At 39.8% G+C, this 16835-nt stretch overlaps 1 protein-coding gene across 1 annotated transcript; it reads left to right on the forward strand.

The window, feature by feature from the left end:
* Window positions 1-6276: 6276 nt before the first annotated feature.
* On the forward strand, window positions 6277-13317 carry rbp2a (retinol binding protein 2a, cellular). Its single transcript, XM_039654192.2, has 4 exons — window positions 6277-6431; window positions 7808-7986; window positions 11592-11693; window positions 13087-13317. Exons 1-4 carry the CDS (start codon window positions 6359-6361, stop codon window positions 13138-13140), a joined length of 408 nt encoding a protein of 135 aa, XP_039510126.1. The 5' UTR covers window positions 6277-6358; the 3' UTR covers window positions 13141-13317.
* Window positions 13318-16835: the final 3518 nt, after the last annotated feature.

The raw sequence follows: 16835 nt of genomic DNA on the forward strand, positions 1-16835 counted from the left end.
GCATTTAAACGATGCCCAATTGGCACTAAGAGGCCTAAAGTGTGTCAAGAAAACATCCCCCACACCATTACACCACCACCACCAGCCTGCACAGTGGTAATAAGGCATGATGGATCCATGTTCTCATTCTGTTTACGCCAAATTCTGACTCTACCATCTGAATGTCTCAACAGAAATCGAGACTCATCAGACCAGGCAACATTTTTACAGTCTTCAACTGTCCAGTTTTGGTGAGCTCTTGCAAATTGTAGCCTCTTTTTCCTATTTGTAGAGGAGATGAGTGGTACCCGGTGGGGTCTTCTGCTGTTGTAGCCCATCCGCCTCAAGGTTGTGCGTTTTCACAAATGCTTTGCCGCATACCTCGGTTGTAACGAGTGGTCATTTCAGTCAAAGTTGCTCTTCTATCAGCTTGAATCAGTCGGCCCATTCTCCTCTGACCTCTAGCATCAACAAGGCATTTTCGCCCACAGGACTGCCCCATACTATCTGTTTTTCCCTTTTCACACCATTCTTTGTGAACCCTAGAATTTGTTGTGTGTGAAAATCCCAGTAACTGAGCAGATTGTGAAATACTCAGACCGGCCCGTCTGGCACCAACAACCATGTCACATTCAAAATTGCTTAAATCACCTTTCTTTCCCATTCTGACATTCAGTTTGGATTTCAGGAGATTGTCTTGACCAGGACCACACCCCTAAATGCATTGAAGCAACTGGCATGTGATTGGTTGATTAGATAATTGCATTAATGAGAAATTGAACAGGTCTTCCTAATAATCCTTTAGGTGAGTGTATTTGAAAGCCAAATATGCTGTTGACTGAACCATATGTACATTATACACACTATGTAGCTGGATATAATTGAATATTCTGCTACAGTTATCTAGGTGTTTTCTTGTCCAAAGAATCTGATTAATTTATGTACATGGCACTTGCTTTATATTTAGGTTTCTAGAAACCACAAAATTAGCTTAATCAGGTTATGGGGAGTGGCGTGTTTATGTAAAGTGGAATTTTAATAAATTCTGAATGATATCAGAATAATTCTTGTGCTTTTAAATGTGATCATCATGAGTTTGTAAATTAAAATATTATCCATTTCAACTCTAAAGCTCTTTTTTTGGGGTAAGATTGCTGTAGAAATTACATGTATATTTATCTTTGTTTGGTTCTTTGGGCAAATTAAGTGACTTATGTAAGTATCATGTTAATGCAACGAGCATAAAATTCCATAGGTGTTTATTACGGATATGGAGTGGTCTGATGTTAGTCTTAAAATAGTATCTTTACTACTCACAATGACAAATGTTGCAAGATTTCATAGTACAAGAAAGTATAACTAGTCCTTATATAACTAGTATTTTAATAACTACTACAAAATTTAACTCTGTCAACAGAGTTGCAGTAAAATTGCAGAACACATGTTATGATGAAGCTGCATGATTGTAATTATTTAAACTTATTTTTATTTAGAAGAATTGTGCAAGAGTAGCCTACACATCACAGACAGCAAACTGAACTTTAGCCTACATGACTGAAGTATATGCGTACAGCTCTGTCCTTATCTCTGGCTTTTGCTCTTGTACACTTACTTATATCAATATTCAAGAACAAATGTGTAATGTAGCTTGAATGAAGTCAAGCATATTGACGAACTGTAGTTTCGTTTTTCTCTGAGGATGGAGAAGAGTTTTCTTTTGATGTTTTGATGAGTGATTCTAAGTGTAATTTAGCCAATAAATGATGAATTACATCTGCTTGTTTTTGATCAGTGCCTTGAAATGTTCCTCTTTAATCAGTAAGTGCATTAGGTTTCAATCTTGTCTTTGATCACATTAAAGATTATTGATGGGATAAGAATTGCTTGGTGGTTTATTGAGGACTAATACTAACTCATAAGCTTTAAAACCCTGAAGAGGATGATGGGAACATTGCCCTAAATTATATTTCTTAAGCAACATGACCCTCTGCTCTATTTTTTAAAACCCTATGAGATTTTTCTTAGGATTATTAGGAAAAATGCCAAAATCTTTTGTTCTTTTTCTTCAGAAATGTGGGCAACACTCATTAAATACTCCAATCCACACATTCAATATTTAGCCTATTTCAACTAATAATAATAATAATAATAAGTTGCTGTCTTGAATTTTAAACTTGCCTTTTAAAAACTTGCTGCCCTGAGACACCTGTACTAATGGTTCTGATATTGTAAAGCTATAAAAAAAAAAAATTAAAAAAATATTCTTCCTTTAAAAAAAAAATCGAGTTGAAATCTTGTTTAAATCATTCCGAAGAGTTAATGTAAAAACATATGTTGTACATCATGACTTAGGCTAGTAATTAGCCCTACATCATTTTTAGTATCGAGCTGTTGTCATAAGCTGATTTCACGCAGCCGTCATTTTGAAATGTCTCAGGTGGGAAGAAAACCGGAAGTGTCGCGAATGCGATGGCATATTGTTGTGTTTAATGTAGAAATTTGTTATTCTAAAAATGTACATTTCTTTCATAGTTTAGACTACAGTTAAATTTATAAATGAACAAATACAGTTTTAAATATATATTCAGAACATAAAATTTTTTAACATAGTTTAAATCGCGGCAGCAGCTTCTGTACTTCTGGGATTCTTCCAACACTATCTCACGACCAATTCGTACGAATTCGACGCATGATTAAAAAGTGGCTAATTCGTACACTCGTACTAATTCGTACGATTTGTGTAAACCCACGTGATGGTTAGGTTTAGGGGCGGGGTAAGGGGTAGGTCATTCGTACGAATTCATACGAATTGGCCAATTCGTAAAATATGTACGATTTAGCAAAATCGTACACTCTAAAAAATGCTGGGTTGTTTTAACCCAATTTTGGGTCAAATATGGACAAACACGAAATGTTGGGTTAAAAATGTAATGTAAAAATTTAACCCAACGGCTGGGTTAGTCCATATTTGACCCAAAGTTGGGTTAAAACAACCCAGCATTTTTTAGAGTGTATTAATTCGTACGAGTGAGGTCGTATGAATTTTTACGAATTAGCCACTTTTTAATCATTCGTCGAATTCGAACGACTTGGTCGTGAGATCGGGTTGGATTCTTCTCACTGGAGCCTCGATCGCTTTCGGTTTCAAAATGGCGGCTGCATTGGTATGTTACAGTAATTCATTACAGTACTGGGATGAAAGTCCGAATATGATGTCAATGGTTTAGCGATAAAAAGAATAAATCACCTAAATCAACCAATCAAAGACGCTTAACGATAGTATTATTTGCATAATTACACCAGTAGGAGGCGACAGTGTATTCGTTATTGAATCATTCATTCAATAGATTTCTTGAAAAACGTTGATTCAATTACTTGAGTCAGTTGCTGAGTCCGAAATCTCCACTCAAAGCACTACTCCCTACCCCCTATGTTGGGGCTAGAGACCAGAGCACTATATAGTGAGCTCACCAGTAGGCCCCTTCTGTCTCGGAAGACAATGGCATAATAGAAACACTATTTTCGGACAACACTCGATCGTCTCTCGGCGCCGTTGATTACATCATGTCAGCTTGTGCCGAGCCGGCTCTGGGCTAAATAGATTTTTTTCTTAAATAAATACATTACATTATATTGAGCTTATTTCTCCCAAATGTGAAAACTAAAAGTGATTTCTGGCCGTTTTTGTTATAATGAGCTACTCCACACATGATTATAACTTATTTTACGATCAGCGCAATGTGCAATGTATAGGGACCATCAGTTGTACACTACTTTTCAAAATGCGGATACATTAAGTGGACTATAGGGTGTATAATCATCACTATACATTCGGACAGCACTACAAAATGGCGAGCTCACTATATAGTCCACTATAGTGAGTAATGGGTGATTTCGGACACAGCAATTGTTCATTCAAGCAACTCTTTTGAAATAATGAATTCAAATTAAGCTGTGGAGTGTGGACCAATGGTAAACCCGCCCTAATTTACAGGAAACTCCAACTGCAACATTTGAAAAAGCCCTTTTATACTGTCAAGCAGAACTCGGAAAGAAGAGCGAAAAGGAGAATGTGTACATACAGATACATATTACAGAATTCAACATACAGATGAATAAAACCAAGGAAAACAACTTTTAAGAACATAAACACACGTTTAAGATTCATGCAATATAATTTTGTAATGCGTTTAAGTTTTTTTTAACAAATGAACTACTCCTTTAATATTTTAAAGTGTCCATGTAACTGTAGTAATAACTATAAATTAGGCTATGCATAATCACATGCAACTAATCCTACTCCTTTGATTATCATTGGCTACTCAGTAATTAAATGCATAATTACACTGTAAAAAGAACACCTAACAATAAAGTGTAACCAAAACTTATAATGATAGCAGCCTACATGCAACAACAACAAAAAACATCTGAAACAAGTTTAATCAAATGTACAGTATTACATTACAGTGTAACTCATTACAGTATGTGCTAGAATATAAATACACTTTTTGTGATATCTGAAAAGTGATTGCATTATTGTGATGATAATTGACACTTCGTGATCAAAAACTGAGCTGATTTGTCTCGCATGGTGACAGAGATCAAATGTAGTATAAAGACAATTATCATAATGTGCTTTACACGTTACAAATACACAGATGCAAGCGATACATTATTACTGGCGCCTTTGTCGGACTTTGCTATTTTATTGCACATTGTTAATTATAACCAAGATATCTATGAACTTAAACACAGGACCGTTCAAAGGTTCGAAGTCACTAAGACGCATCATTTCAAAATGAATTGAATACTTTTATTCAGCAAGGACGCATTAAATTGATCAAAAGTGCAGTAAATACTCACATTGTTACAAAAGGTTTCAAATAAATGCTTTTCTTTTGAACTTTCTAGAAGAATCCCGAAAAGGGTGTGTTACAGTTTCTGCAGAAATATTAAGACTGATATGAATCAATAGAGCTGCAAATCAGCGTATCAGAGTGATTTCTAAGATGCTGGAAATTCAGCTTTGATCCTAAAATCTATACAGATTATCGTTTTTCCTGTTTGTTTGGGGTTTTTTTTGATCATACAAATTCACAAATTCAAAAACATTTCTAAATCTTACCAACCCAATGGTAGTGCAAGTTCAGATTTACTGTATACAAATGTGTCCAAAAGTCTGGGAAAATGCGTCTATTTTTATGATTTAATATAAAGTATCAATCGCAAATCAAATTATCTGAATAAAAAGTGAAATTAGAAGCTGAATTTAATGTCTTTCTATATGTTATGTTAAAGGGATAGTTCGCTTTGAAATAAATTTTTGATATGTTTTATCTTACCTCAAGGGCATCCAAGATGTAGGTGTCTTTGTTTCCGCAGTATTTTCAATTTTGATATTTTTAGGTCAAACCGTTCTTGTGTGTCAGTCATATAATGGAGGTCTATGGTCACCACCTCAAAGAGCATGCACAGAGAAGTCCAAATTAAACATGATTTAATGACTCGTAAATGTAAGTACACATTGATGGCCTAAGACACAAAACAAGAGGTTTGTGTGAGAAAACTAACAGTATTTATATTGTTTTACCTCCAAGTGATCTGAGGACGAGGACGCTTTGTGGCTGTGGTTACAAGAGGAGAGTGTACGTTTTCTCACACAAACCTCTCGTTTCGTGTCTTAGGCCATCAATGTGTACTTACATTTACGAGTCATTAAATCATGTTTAATCTGGACTTCTCTGTGCATGCTCTTTGAGGTGGTGACCATAGACCTCCATTATATGACTGACAGATAAGAACGGTTTGACCTAAAAATATCAAAATTTAAACTACTGTGGAAACAAAGACACCTACATCTTGGATGCCCTTGAGCTAAACTAAAACATACCAAAAATTAATTTCAAAGTGAACTATCCCTTTAATAGTTGATTTTTCCCTGTTCATTTTCCCAGTAACAGATGACACGAGCTCCACGAGTGCTGAACTTTTGTTTTGGGGAAATGCTCCTTCAGTGGTTGTAAGCGTTAGAAATGATACGAGATTAGTGCTGATGAAAATAGCAGAGAGGAAGTATAAGACGTGGGACAGTGCTGTCACAGCTTTAAAATTTCATGACAACTGCAAAATCTGCACAGCTCGTCTGTATCTTTCTCTCAGACCATATTAAAAGCTTACACAAGTACATCCCCTTTCTAAAGCCCATCCCTCTTTTAATGAAGGTAAAGAGTCTTATCATGAGAACTCTGTCCCTACATTTCATCACACACTCACACACACACACACACACACACGGGTATAAAAGGCCGTGGGTCTCCTCATCCTATTCTTCTCTCTCAGACACACACACACTCACAAACACACAACATCCAGCTTCACAATGCCGGTTGATTTCAATGGAACGTGGGAGATGGTTAGCAATGACAACTTTGAAGATGTCATGAAGGCTTTAGGTAAGTGATGTTCTTCTACTGTATGCCTAAACTGAATCATAAAGTTATCTACACACCAGAAATGCAGATTAGGCTCTTATATACATTAAGTTGTTCTTAGCGGATCAGGCTCTCTATAATCCTGCTTAAATGAAACTGCAGTTGTTGCGAGATCTCAGTGTTGGAGAGGATGCAATGTAAAGTAACAGAGTAAGACGTCTCATGCCTCATGCATGCACAATATTCCAGTCTTACATGAGAAATATCCATTTTGCAACAGATTTGAATGCATGTATTCACTGGGATTAATTATGAAAGACTTGATTGGAGTTTATATAACTCTCAGAAAAAAAGTACAAAAGCTGTCACTGGGATTGTACCTTTTCAAAAGGTATACACTTTTGTAACCAAAAGCTGCATATTGGTACCTTAGTGATACATTCGCACCTAAAATGTACATATTAGCACCTGAAATATACATATTAGCACCTAAAATGTACATATTAACACTTAAAATGTACATATTAGCACCTGAAATATACATATTAGTACCTAAAATGTACATTTTACCACCTAAAATGTACATATTACCATCTAAAATGTACATATTAGCACCTAAAATGTACATATTAACATAAAATGTACATATTAGTACCTAAAATGTACATTTTACCAACTAAAATGTACATATTACCATCTAAAATGTACATATTAGCACCTGAAATGTACTTATTAGCACCTAAAATGTACATATTAACATAAAATGTACATATTAGTACCTAAAATGTACATTGTATACATGTATACATGTACATTGTGTACATTGTATAAATGTATAATGTATACATAATACCACCTAAAATGTACATATTAGGACCTAAAATGGACATAATAGCTCCAGAAATGGACATATTAGCACCTAAAATGTACATATCAGCACCTAAAATGTACCTATTAGCACCTGAAATGTACATGTTAGCACCTAAAATGGACAAAAGTTTACCTTTTGAAAAGGTACAGCCCCAGTGACAGCTTTTGTACCTTTTTTCTGAGAGTGTAGACAAATTAAGGACAACTACAGTTGTAATGAACAAAAATACACACCGTATCTCTACAAGTGCGATAAATTAATAAACAAAAGTGGTGCTTGTTCTAAGGTCAAAGTTCATGCCAGGTCACAGTATCTTATCAATCGCTTTGATAAAGGTGTGAGATGAACGAACCTGAATGCATTGGTGACCTTTGTCCCAGTGCTTAAATGTGTGTGAGGTCATCCTGTTGCATCATGGGCACTTTTTCTACCCACTGATTCCAAAACGTCCATAGTTTCACACATTTATGCTTAAACTGATGCATTTGCACAATCTTTGACATATGATTCTGTCCCTCCCCCACAGACATTGACTTTGCCACCCGTAAGATTGCAGTGCATCTCAAGCAGACTAAGGTCATCGTGCAGAATGGAGACAAATTCGAGACCAAAACTCTCAGCACCTTCAGAAACTATGAGGTCAACTTCGTCATCGGAGAGGAGTTCGACGAGCACACCAAAGGCCTGGACAACAGAGTGGTTAAGGTAGGCGTCGAAAAAACAGGATCACGTTATTCCCTCTTGTTCTGGCATCTCTGAAATTAGAAATAAATACTTAAAGGGTTAGTTCACCCAAAAATGAAAATGATGTCATTAATGACTCAACCTCATGGCATCCCAAGCCCCTAAGATGCCAATGACACGTTCATCTTCGGAACACAGTTTAAGATATTTTATGTTAGTCCGAGAGCTTTCCTTCCCTCCATTGAAAATGTCTGTAAGGTATACTGTCCTTGTCCAGAAAGGAAATAAAGACATATTTCCTTTTAGTAATAATAAAGACAAAGTAGTCTATGTGACATCAGTGGGTTAGTTAGAATGTTTTGAAGCATCGAAAATACATTTTGGTCCAAAAACAATAAAAACTTGTTGCTAAAAGCTGGTACAATGCAAAAGGTGCGAGGACTCAAGTGCAGGAAAATGATCTTTATTTACAAAAGAAACCAAAAAACACAAAACCCACAAAGGGGGAAAACACAACTAATGAATATAAAACAACAACAGAACCTGAAACATGCTGGATGATCACGGGGAACGGGAAACATTAGACAATGTACCGACACATAATTCAAACAAGAGGGGACTTAAAAAGGGAAACTAATCAGGAGGGAACAGGTGGATGAACTCAAACAATATTCAGATAACAAGGGGGAGATCAGACAATGACACGAACACATGGCCCAAAATAACAAAACACCTATGTGCAGCACCAGACAGGAGGAGACAGGAGGAACAGATCAGAGCGGGACAGGAGGAACAGATCAGAGCGGGACAGGAGGAACAGACCAGAGCGGGACAGGAGGAACAGATCAGAGCGGGACAGGAGGGATACACCAGAGCGGGACAGGAGGAACAGATCAGAGCGGGACAGGAGGAACAGATCAGAGCGGGACAGGAGGAACAGACCAGAGCGGGACAGGAGGAACAGATCAGAGCGGGACAGGAGGAACAGACCAGAGCGGAACAGGAGGAACTGACCAGAGCGGGACAGGAGGAACTGACCAGAGTGGACAGGAGGGATACACCAGGGTGGGACAGGAGGAACAGACCAGAGCAGGACAGGAGGAACAGACCAGAGCGGGACAGGAGGAACAGACCAGAGCGGGACAGGAGGAACAGACCAGAGCAGGACAGGAGGAACAGACCAGAGCGGGACAGGAGGAACAGATCAGAGCGGGACAGGAGGAACAGACCAGAGCGGAACAGGAGGAACTGACCAGAGCGGGACAGGAGGAACAGACCAGAGTGGACAGGAGGGATACACCAGGGTGGGACAGGAGGAACAGACCAGAGCGGGACAGGAGGAACCGATCAGAGCGGGACAAGAGGGATACACCAGAGCGGGACAGGAGGAACAGACCAGAGCGGGAAAGGAGGAACAGACCAGAGCGAGACAGGATGAACAGACCAGAGCGGGACAGGAGGAACAGACCAGAGCGGGAAAGGAGGAACAGACCAGAGCGGGACAGTAGGAACAGACCAGAGAACAGACCAGAGCGGGACAGGAGGAACAGATCAGAGCGGAAGAGGAGGAACAGACCAGAGCGGGACAGGAGGAACAGACCAGAGCGGGACAGGAGGAACAGACCAGAGAACAGACCAGAGCGGGACAGGAGGAACAGATCAGAGCGGAAGAGGAGGAACAGACCAGAGCGGGACAGGAGGAACAGACCAGAGTGGGACAGGAGGAACAGACCAGAGCGGGAAAGGAGGAACAGACCAGAGCGGGACAGGAGGAACAGACCAGAGCGGGAAAGGAGGAACAGACCAGAGCGGAACAGGAGGAACAGACCAGAGCGGAACAGGAGGAACTGACCAGAGCGGGACAGGAGGAACAGACCAGAGCGGGACAGGAGGAACAGACCAGAGCGGGACAGGAGGAACAGACCAGAGCGGGAAAGGAGGAACAGACCAGAGCGGAACAGGAGGTATACACCAGGGTGGGACAGGAGGGAAAGAACGTTTAGGTTTGGGAGGCCAGGGCAGCTTGCAGAGTTCAGGAGACCAGGGTGGAGCGGGCTGTGCAGATGGGCAGGGCAAAAATATTAGGGTGGAGACGTCAGTCCGTCTGGTGGCCGGGGCGGAGTCTCGGAGACAACAGTACATCTGACGGCCAGGGTGGAGACTTTCCCTCGGCCGGCCAGGGCACGACAGGAACAGACACTGGCTCAGGAACAGTCTCTGGATTGGCAGACGTAATGCAAACAGTTTCTGGCTCGGCAGACGTGACGTGTCGCTGGGGTGGATCCGACAAGGCGAGCAGCTGGAGTGGGGCTGGCAGGACAAACAGCTCGGGCGGGGCGGGCAGAGCAAGGCACTTGGGCGGTGCGGGACGTCTCGGCAATGGGATGGCAGTCATCTCTGGGATAAGAGCCACCAGACAAGTCATTGAGGAGGCGTTTCTCCTCCTCCATCTCCAGATCACCGGACTCGGGACCACCGGAACTGGGACCACCTCCCTGGCAATTCTCTTACGAGCCTCCTCACCAAGGTTCTCCAGTCTCTCTCACTTCCGTTCCCTGCTGAAGGAGGGAGGCTAGCTCCTTAAATTGGAGTTTCCGCTCCCATTGCGAATAGGAGACTGGTTGTGCACCTCTTCTCCGCTGAGTCCTCATGTGGTCAGTACGTTATGTCACGGATGGTACAATGCAAAAGCTGCAAGGTCTCAAGTGCAGGAGAATGATCTTTATTTAGAAAAGAAAACAAACACAAAACAAAACCCACGAAGGGGGAAAACACAACTAATAAAATGGTAAATGGGCTGCATTTAAATATGCATTTACATAGTGCTTTCACAGACCCAATGGCCACCAAAGCGCTTTACATTTTGCCTCACATTCACCCATTCTCTCACTCATTCATACACTGACAGCGGTGTCAGCCATGCAAGGCCCCATCCAGGTCGTCGGGAGCAGCTGGGGTTAGGTGTCTTGCTCATGGACCCTCGACACTTGGTCAGGTGGAACCGGGATTGAAGTCAAGTCAAGTCACATTTATTTATATAACGCTTTTTACAATACAGATTGTATCAAAGCAGCTTCACAGTGATAACATGAAAGTAATACAACACAGATCAATAATGTTGTTGAACATTAAATGTCCCCAACTAAGCAAGCCAAAAGCAAGGCAACAGTGGCAAAACTCCATCAGGCGATTGGATAGAGAAAAAACCTTGGGAGAAAACCAGGCTCAGTTCTCCCAAGGTTTTTGAACCACCAACCTTCTGGTTTGTTGACAACCTACACTAATTAAAATTTACACAATTCAAAATCAAATCATTTTGTCATATTATTAGCTCCATACAGTACAGTCACGTCAATAATATCGTTGAATATTAATTACACCACTCAAAAAAGGCCTACATTTAAGATTTGTGTATTTGAATTGCTAATAAAATTTCCATTCATTTGGATTACACATAAATAAACTTTTTGAGCACATTGTTTTGAATAAATACAGCATATTTGCTTCTTTGATGCCCCTTTAGATCTAGATAGGCAAATTTAGCCAAATAATAATTGCTTTAATGTCATGAATGTGGAGGTGGGGTCCTATACGTCTTTAACATCTATTGAAATATTTGTTTTCAGACCCTGGTGACGTGGGATGGAGATAAACTGGTTTGTGTGCAGAAGGGAGAAAAGGAGAACCGTGGTTGGAGGCAGTGGATTGAAGGAGGCCAGCTTTACCTGGTAAACAACAACCTCAGTACATGTAGTAACGTGTAATTACATCACCTTAAAATAAAGGGTTACCATAAATGGATGTGTGTATGGTATTTTAATGCCATGGTACTGAATTATTAACATAATGATGTACCATTCTATTTATATATTTTAGAGGATAAATCGTTTTACACACCCAAATAAACATAATAAACAATTTGGCACTTTAAGTGGGTAGTAATAAATGTTTGCTTATGCTTAATTTCGATAGTCAGCTTTAGACATTCTACTGACTACAAGTAACATGTCAACTAACTCTCATTGGGTTACTAGAATAAGTACTTTCAAAGTTACTTAGTAGAACATCTTTTGGGGGAGCATCAAAATAAAGTGTTATCACATATTAACTAGACACTCGAGTTTGAACACACCTTCTGGTGCTACTTCGACACGTGAAGAACCCGGGGTCATAGGGTGTTTCGGGTCTTTAATCTTCATCCACCCTCACCCGGGCGACCCAGTCGGGGGTGATCAGTCCACGGCGTGTGTCCAAGTGGCATGTTGCTCCACGTTCCCCCCCCCTACGGATCCACAGCCACCGAGAAGCCCTCTCTGCGGCCTCTAAGATGTTTGTGGTGGCTTTCTTCAACTGTAGCCCTTTCACTCCAAGGAGTTTGAGGGATCGCAGCAGTGAGCGTCCAGCGAAACCTCGACACCCGGCCTCGACTGGCTCGCAGCAAGCTTTCCAGCCGCTGTTACGGCACTCCAAGCTGAGCTCTGCATACTTAGCCCTCTTGTGCTCGTGGGCCTCTTCAATACGATCTTTGGGGGACAGTTAGTTCCAGGATGACCACTTGCTTAGTAGACTCAGATGTCAGCACAATGTTCGGGCAGAGAGAAGTGGCTGTGATGTTGCTTGGAAAGTTAAGCTGTCTTCCAAGGTCGACTTGAAGCTGCCAATCACGAGCAGTGGAGAGGGGAGTTTGTTTGGGGGCTGCCTGGGTCTTGCTGAGCTGGATCGCTGTGCGGATAGAGTTCGCCAAAGCCTTTAACACCTGGTTGTGGCGCAAGCGGTACCGCCCCCCCTCCCCTAGCGCTTTTGAGAAGCTGCTCAAAATGTGCCCCTCTCCTGACACAGCTTACACTCAGGAGGATCTGCAAGGCCCCAGGTATGCAGGTTAGCTGGGCTTGGGAGGACGTCGTAGACCGATTGGACAAGAAACTTGATCTGAAAAGGCTCTGCTTTCCAGGCTCTACTAATAGAGTATTAATAGAGTATTACTCCACTAATAGTCTAATGAGGGTTAGTTGCAAATTTATAGTTAGTGGAATGTCTAAAGTGAACCATCGAAATGAAGTGTTACCAAATGTTTCAGTGTATGATGTGTAAGTAGTTACCATATTTGTCTCTCTTTTTTAGGAGATCCATTGTCAGGACAAAGTCTGCCGTCAAGTCTTCAAGAAGAAAAACTAATGCTCCCTAACTGACTGGATATTCACTCCTGGGTTTGGAGTTGTGCTGTGCACTGTGCATATTTATTAAAGCAATTTTAATAAACAGTTTTAACCATATACTTTCATTTGGTCCTCCATGGGAGGATTTCAATGCAGCAAATGAACCCAATAAGCCCAATAAAAGGATTTCTTATCATCTCAGCACTAATTAATAATTGATGATAATTTCACAAGGTGTATAATGCAGTTCAAAGTTCAAATGAATCAACTCATTCGATTTAGCCAGAAGTGTGTGTGTGTGTGTGTGTGTGTGTGTGTGTGTGTGTGCGCGCACTTTTGCTTTCAGACCAAGCTTTACTATCCACTCTCCATCTTCCTAGTATTATCCTGGTCATTTTCAGGGTCCACTTCACATACACACACACATTTGATTTGGCACAGGATGCCTTTCCTGACACATACTGAGAGGGCCGGGACACATTCTCTCTCACACTCTCTTACACACACACACACACACACAAACAAACACCACACACACACTCCTACGACAATCAATGACACGGACACTGAACAGGTGCTCTAGCCGGGGAACGTCTTGCTGTCAGAGGACAGTGCTACCAACCCAAAAATGTATATTTAACGTATATGAACGTTAATTTGACCCTCACTCTAAATGTGCTTTGGCTATAGGGAAAGAATAAAATCTAACAATAAATTAAAAAATAAAAAAAAAATCACAACATTTTTCACATTTTTGCACAAGAGAACAACAATTTTCACAATTTTCAATATTTCAAGATATATACATATATTTTTAGTATCTAACAATATATTTGAAAATAATTGTTCAGTCATGAAACTTTTTTTATGAAACATCAGGCCACGTTTACACAAAGCCGGGTATTTAGCAAAACGAATATTTTCCCCCTCTCCATTTTCAAAAATAACATCGTTTACAGACCCGCATAAACACGCCGTCAAGCGCCATCATAACTATGCCAAACCTATTGGCGGCAGTGTAGGGGTTAAGGATAAAGCCATTCATGCCAATCAGAATCCTCAGAAACGACAAGAAAGAACCTTAAACGCTGTTTCTCCCAGTTCACACGACAACACATAACCGGCATTTTCAGAAATCTCCACTTTGGCCGGAGTTTTTAGAAATTATCGTTTTCAGTGATAAAAACGGCGATTTCGTGTAAATGAGAGGGCAAAACGCAGTGTTATATTTCACTGCGTTTTCCCATCGTGTAAATGAGGCCTGAAACTGGTCCTTTACACACATTCTGCAAGCAATCACATCATTAACGCATGGCACAAGTTGATTGGCCTCTTCTGATCCTGCAGCCAATGAGACATTTAAGTAGTGTGGTTTTGTGTTTTCTGAGAACAACAATTTTCACATTTTTCAATATTTCAAGAAAAATGTTTGATATATTGGCATCTATTTTAGTTTCTAACAATTTATTTTAAAATAATTGTTTGTTCATGAAACTTTTCAATAAACATGAAACTGGTCCTTTACATGCAATCTGCAAGCAATCACATATTTAATGCATGGCACAAGTTGATTGGCCTCTTCTGATCATGCAGCCAATGAAACATTTAATTAGTGTGGTTTTGTGTTTTCTGTATAGTCTAGTCCTGCAGCAAGTTCCTCTGAAACCCTCCACCTCCCCCAGCTCCACCTGCCTAAATGTGCCAAGAGATTCATGTTAGTGTATTCATGCAGCAGCAGCTAGTTTACCTATTAGCATTAGCCATATTTGCTCTACAGCAGCAACAGCAGATTTAGTTGAAGCTTTTAAAGCTCAGGCTGCCGCTGCAGAATGTTACAAAGTGAAAAAGGAAAGTTTCGGTTGATAGACATCACAGTATATTTGGCAAGGCAATGACTTGCATTTAGAGGCCACCATGATGAACGTAGCACCAGTTCAAACAGAGGGAACTTCCTTGAGCTTGTGCTGAAAACGACAGTGTCCTCAGAATGGATCTCGAGTGTATCCATGTGATTCAGTCGCACAAGAAGAAGCCACAGGTGACACTTTTATCCAACAGGACCCAAAATGTTCTAATAAGATCTCTTCGAGGTGAGGAATAATTCTAAAAGAGATTAATGAGGCCAAGATATTTTCAATTCTTTTGGATGAATCTACCGATGTGTCACACTCAGAGCAAGTATCATTTGTGGTCCGGTTTGTCAAATAAAGGAGCACTTCATCCAAGTGTGTCAGGTAAAATCAACAAGTGGCAAAGCCCTATGGGAAGTAGTAATGTCCCTTCTTTCAGAAAATGGATTGAACGCTGAAAATATCTGGGGTCAAGGCTATGATAGTGCAGCTAACATGAATGCTAGTTACATGAATGCTAGTTATACTAGCTATAGACCATTTTGCAAGATGTAAACAACACTGGTCCAGAAACACTTCCTGTTTCAGTTTGTTTTCTTTATTTCACATGTAAAGAAAACATCTTAAAGATGTTTGTTTAACTTTTTGATTCAGTTTTATATGTTCTGTTGGTTGTATTTTATCCCAGCTTTTATGTAGTGTTAAAAAACTTAAAGTGTTTCATGCATCTACTCCTTCCCCAAAAGCAATGTGCAGGAAATACTAAAGTGCGGAATGGACAATGAGTTTGTCATACAGTTGAACGGTCATTTTCAAAGTTAAAGCTTGTGAAGTCCAGTCTTGGAAGTTTTTGTAATGAAGAGATGACCGGAGGCAGATGCTGCATTGAGCAGTAGGGCTATCCTTCTACGCTAGGGAGTGCAAAGGCTCCTCAGTGGTAGCTTCTGCATTGGCGTGGCCTAGGCAAAAGACGGACATCAGACCACACAAAGTTATGACGTAGATCTTGCCAGAATGTTTAAGGGGATTCTTTTCGTGAAATACTCCACTGTGAACTGAGAAGAAAGAAGTGAAACCCCCCCAGATGTGGGCATGCGCCAATAATGAGGCGTGCCACATGAACTTATTCACCAGAAGTGAATCAATCTAAACTAACTTTAGCAGGACAATAACGTTCTAGAGCTGCTGTAAAGCCAAAACTATTTCTGTTACTATAATTTCCTATTATCACTGAGCTGCTTTGAAACTTTGAAACAATCTATATTGTTAATAGCGCTATAAATGAAGGTGACTTGACTGGATTGTCTGTGATGATTTGATGGTGAAGAAGAGGCTTCTGACTTGCTATTTGAAGGAGAAAGATGTTTTAAAAATGTTATTTTTTCTTAGTTAACATTAAGGGAACATTACATTTTAAGCATTATGGGATTGTTACTTTTCTTTGAAAATTCACCCCCCAAAAAGTAGCCTAAAAATATTAGATGAACATCCTACTAAAATGTTTCAGAATAAAAAAAAAACATTTAATGAACAAGGTAAAGTATATAGCATATAGTTCTGAGAACTTTCAATGTTAGCCGGGCAATAATGATAAAAAAATAAAAATAAAATATAGGGAATATATTCAGCATTTGTTCACTTACAAAGTAAAGTTAAAGACATTTATATATATATATATATATATATATATATATATATATATATATATATATATATAAACATAAATAAATCGGCCTATATGGTATGGACTGTCCAAATTAAAGCATGTAATTTGACTTTAAAGAAAGAAAGTTTGAAGTTGGCCTATTTATAGAGAAGAATTTAGTTATCATTGGAGTCCAATAAATCTGAAGACTGATAATGG

Source organism: Pimephales promelas, chromosome 16 (genome assembly GCF_988280905.1).
Source record: "Pimephales promelas chromosome 16, fPimPro1.hap1.1, whole genome shotgun sequence".
Lineage (NCBI taxonomy): Eukaryota > Metazoa > Chordata > Actinopteri > Cypriniformes > Leuciscidae > Pimephales > Pimephales promelas.